Genomic DNA, 4,753 nt, shown 5'->3' with positions numbered 1-4,753 from the left:
TACCTTGACATTAAATCTGATGGGGATTCTCTAGCTTGCCACAAAATGAAGAGATGAGATGAGGAGCAATTGCAGGGCTAATGAACTGCTCAGACCAAGCCTTAGTAATTAATGCCCATTCATGAATGTAGACTAAATATAGTAAGAAAGTATAGAAGAAAATAATATATTTTCTCTATATCATTTGGAAAGGAGAAAGAGAAGTATCAAAAATTTATTAATGTGAACTCACTGAGACTCACATGAGAGTGATTGTTACAATCTATATTTGTCCTTACAGAGAAATATTCCTTGCAGAGGACGATCAGCAGATCTATGCCTATACTGATCTTGATTTTATTTACAAGAAAAAAATGAAAATCTAAATTTATTATAGCTAATGATTATAACATAAAGGTATATTTTTGGTGATTTGTTGAGAATGAATGTAGATATGCCTTTTGAGCTTAGTTTGCCACCATCTTGCCGGTGGAAGATGTTGAAGACGAGGACGTTGTCTCGCTCTGAGTTGCAGTCTCAACGAATTGGGTAGTGACTTGTTCCCACTTGGTGATTGTCTGCTTAATCTGCATTTGTTGTGCTGGTGTGCATGTCAAAGACCCTTCTTTCTTGCCTTTGTTCTGAGTCACAATTTGACTGTGTATGGTTTCTAACTCTTGGAGAGTCTTCATCACTTCTCCCTGGTAAGTTTCCATAGACTGTTTAACCTGTCAACATCATAGTACACGAGAAAGAAAAAATATTACGATCGAAAATGGACTTTGCAATTGTGAATCAGAAGATAAGGGCAATATGTCTTGTTCCCGCACCTCAGCTGATTTGCTTTCAACTCTTGACCGAATAAAGGCCATGGCACCAGACACTTTCCCAGCAGCAGATTTAATCCTAGTAAACAAATCTTTTCCTTCTTTGACGGGAGCAATCATTGTACCCTTGAGTTGCTCGAAGAAGGCTTTGTATTCTTCCTTCTGCGGGCACTTCTTTTCGAGGTTCATTATGAATGATGAGACTTGTTTGGAAGTCTCAGCCTCGACTTGTTCCACATTTACGGTGCTGCTCTGACTAGTTTCAGTAGTTTCACTAGCGGAGATTTCACCGGTAGCTTTAGCATCCTTAGTGGAAGTTTCTTTTCCACTTGCATCAGAAGAGATTTCTCCTTTAGTTTTAGTATCCTTAGTCGAAGTTTCTTTTCCACTTTTTGTAGCAGAAGATTTTTCATCGGTGTTTTTAGTATCCTTAGAGTTAGTTTCTTTTCCACTTGCATCAGAAGAGCTTTCTCCTTTAGTTTTAGTATCCTTAGAGTTAGTTTCTTTTCCACTTGAACCAGATGGGCTGCTGGATGGGCTTCCACTAGGACTGCCCGAGTTAGATTTTGAATCTTTAGTTTCTTCGGAAGAGCCTTTACCTTCAGAGCCAGAGCTTTCACTACCAGAGCTTTTGCTTTTGTTGCTTGAACCTCCTTTCTCAGTTGTTGAAGTTTCACTCGAAGAAGAATCTGTTGTGCTCGTTATCATTGTGTTTGTTATCCGAGCAATAATTGTTTCCCATCTTAAGATCCCTTCTTTGATTTCTTTTTGTTGTTCTGCTGATAGCTTCATTGATTCTTCGCTCTCTTCCTTTTTGCGGCTGCCCAAAATCTTAGTCGCAACAAATCTCATATACTTGAATGTATTAATGACTTCCATTTTCTCTTCTTGAATTTCCTCTTTTATCTGGTATATATTTGCATAATGAAGTAAAATTAGATGGTTCATTAGCCATAAATATAATCTTCACCTTGACCAAAAACTTACCGTTCCAATCGCAAAAGATGATATGGCCTGAACGAGGCCCCCGGCTTTGGCCTTCAAATCGCGGTCGTAATCTACTTGGTCTTTTCTTTTTATCGGGCAAACATACTTGGCGTATGCCCTAAGTTTCTCAAAGAAGACCTTAAATTTACTTGTCTTGGGACATTCCTTCTCTAAGTCTGATACGAAGACCATCACTACTTTAACGGTGTAAGGTTCCACATCCTTCAGCGTCTTCGGATCTTCAATCTGAGGCAAGCTTGGCTTAAGCTTCAGGTGTGCTGAAACGACGTCCAGAAGAGCCACCGATGCTAAAAGGATAGTGAAGCATAAAAATAGTTGAACTCTTGCCATTATTCTAAATCTTGTGATAAACAAAAGAAGGTTGTGTGAAAAATGAATGAATTGAAATGGAATTCTTTGTATGCTTTTATATTTATGTTTCTCGTTCTATGTTTAGAATCATTGATCCATTGACCATTGAAAAATTTGTGGATTAATTTTGCCAAAATAATAGAAAGAGTTTCATGTCCTTACGTTTCACAAAATCATTTTATGGTCAAGTACTCTTTTAAGATCCTACGTCGTACATGCATTGGCTATTTTTAGGAAAATTAAAATGTTTTTTTCTTTTTAATATTCACAACAATAACTCATAGCTATGTTAAAATATTATTGACATATCAAAATTTTAATAATATTCTTACTCATGTTCATCATATAATTGACTAAACTACTAGAGAGAGGCAATTTCAAATAAAATAATTAATTGCATGAATATTTATCAAATCTAACATTAAAAAAGAAAAAAATACCCCGTTAAGTAAAATTGAAGTAAATTCAAATTATCGTTTCAAGAAAAAGCAAATAATTAGATATTCTTTTTTTTTTGTCAACCAATGGGCCACAACTGGCCGGCCCATTAGCCAAATTCCTATATATTCGTAGGAGCCGGGACTCGATCTCGGGTCTGATGGTGCCTTCTACAAATGGACTTACCTCCTGCCACTGCACTAAGGTNCTGATGGTGCCTTCTACAAATGGACTTACCTCCTGCCAGTGCACTAAGGTCACTTCACTAATTAGATATTCTTATATTACAATAATGCTTTGACAAAGCTGTTTTATGAATTAGTTACATATTTTAATAGTGTAAAAATTAAAAGTGAAAAAATAACTCAATTTTACTAACCAATTTATTATTTATATTAATATTAATATTAATTTTAGATAATTTAGTGTTTATTTGTTATTATAAAAGTTATCATTAGATTATTTTTATAGTTATTTTATTAATACTCATAACAATTTGAAGATAATTGAAGATAATTACAGTTAAAGTCTTAATTAATTTGTTAGATTCTGTAAAAAAAAAATAAAAAAAACTAGATTCCGCGGTTACCATTCATAAATGTAAAAATTCAGTCAAATTCAGCCAAACTCACTAAAAATTCAGTCAGATTCCACAAAAAATTCTTCGTTACCTTTTACATCCAAAATGAACCATGCAAAAAAATAAAAATGAAAATCAACTTAAAATAAAGCATAAGAGCATTCATATTATTTTCTTTGTTGCAGCATAACTACAAATGAAATTGATGCCAAAAAGATTTTGTTCAGATTTTGGTTGATCTATTTTCCATGACGAATTCAGAGATCGAATTTCTTAATTAATTTGAGATTTTAAAGATTTTAAGGGGATTTCAAAGTTCTTAAGTTAATTAGGTCGGGTTTTTTAATTTGGTTTGGTATTGAGTTTTTAGTTTGTAAACCGAGTAAACTGTAACATTTGTGAACCAGACTTTCCAGTTCGTGCATTCGATCGATGCAACTTTACGGTTTGTGCTCGGGTTAATTATAATATATCCAGTTAGATGCGAGTTCATGTGGAAACCCTAGGGCTTGTGTATAAAAGGGAAAACTCGACGCCCTAGAGTGAGTTTTAGCCTTTTGTCATTTCTGAAATGTGAGAAGAAGAGAACTCTCTCTGAAAAGTTTCTGTGAGCGTCACTACAAGAAAAACTGTCCAAAGCCACAATTTAACTACAAAAAAATTATAACCATCATATGTTAGCCACAAATCAGACACAAAACATTATCGTGGCTAGTTTGTAGCTATATCGTAGCAAATTTGTGTCTATATAGCTACGAATCAAATTTATGGCTAATAGCTACAAAAAACCACAAAATTGTAGAGGCTATATAATTTGATTTATTTTAGTAAGATAGCCACAAAGTTTTCACATATATATACGGAACTTTAAACTACAAACACAAATCATAAAACCTTTAACTCTTTGACCAAAAAAAAAAAAAAAAAAAAAAAATCTGATCTCTATTTTTTAAATCCTCTGAGAATTATTTGCCTATCTTATTTATGTGTAGATTGTCAACGCATTTCAAAATATTTCTAGTATATGGAAAGCACTAAGGACAAGTCTTTCCTTCAACCCATAGATTTTAAGATTAGAGGGGTTCTGTGTTCCTGAACACACACACATGTACACACACACACAAAAAGTCAATATTGTTGAGTTCATGTTATCGTTCTTTGCTAGCTTGGGTTATATTTGTCTACATTTGATTAAAATCTTTTGGTTGCCTTGAACAATCGCATTAATCCAACTATATGTAAAACTTAATATGAGCTTCTTTACAATGTATTGGCCATCATTATGCCCATCAGCCTTTTTTTGCTTTTGACAAGGAGTTTATGCCTAAACTAGGACAGGAGAAAATTCCATTTGATTCACTATTTCACTTTGATTTGTGATATGTTTCGGGTTGAACTGAAAAATCCAGATATCGATGATCACGAAACAAATCAAAGCACAAATACACTGGTTTTTATTTTGGGATTAAATATGTATATTAAGTGTTCCTTTACGTATTCCCAATAAATTGTTTTTTGGTCTTCTCTTATATCTTGCAGATCAGCTGCAGGGTTTTTGAGTTAATAAGGA

At 33.9% G+C, this 4,753-nt stretch overlaps 1 protein-coding gene across 1 annotated transcript; it reads right to left on the bottom strand.

The window, feature by feature from the left end:
- Positions 225-2,174, bottom strand: LOC104710718 (mucin-22-like). The gene is made up of 3 exons (XM_010427358.1): positions 1,794-2,174; positions 810-1,712; positions 225-707 (listed from the first exon to the last, which is right to left on the bottom strand). The coding sequence occupies exons 1-3, from the start codon at positions 2,142-2,144 to the stop codon at positions 447-449; spliced, it is 1,515 nt and encodes a 504-aa protein (XP_010425660.1). The 5' UTR covers positions 2,145-2,174; the 3' UTR covers positions 225-446.

The sequence above is a fragment of the Camelina sativa genome, chromosome 9, assembly GCF_000633955.1.
Source record: "Camelina sativa cultivar DH55 chromosome 9, Cs, whole genome shotgun sequence".
Taxonomy (NCBI): domain Eukaryota; kingdom Viridiplantae; phylum Streptophyta; class Magnoliopsida; order Brassicales; family Brassicaceae; genus Camelina; species Camelina sativa.
Note: the sequence above shows the minus strand (reverse complement) of the source record. Positions and strands in the feature narration are given on the sequence as shown.

What these genes read in the sequence shown, in the direction of transcription:
- LOC104710718 (XM_010427358.1), bottom strand. Translation starts at nt 2,144, where the DNA reads ATGGCAAGAGTTCAACTATTTTTATGCTTCACTATCCTTTTAGCATCG. An exon ending in CATCTTTTGCGATTGGAACG is followed by an intron (nt 1,713 to 1,793) that starts GTAAGTTTTTGG and finishes AATATATACCAG; the next exon opens with ATAAAAGAGGAAATTCAAGA. An exon ending in TTGAAAGCAAATCAGCTGAG is followed by an intron (nt 708 to 809) that starts GTGCGGGAACAA and finishes TGATGTTGACAG; the next exon opens with GTTAAACAGTCTATGGAAAC.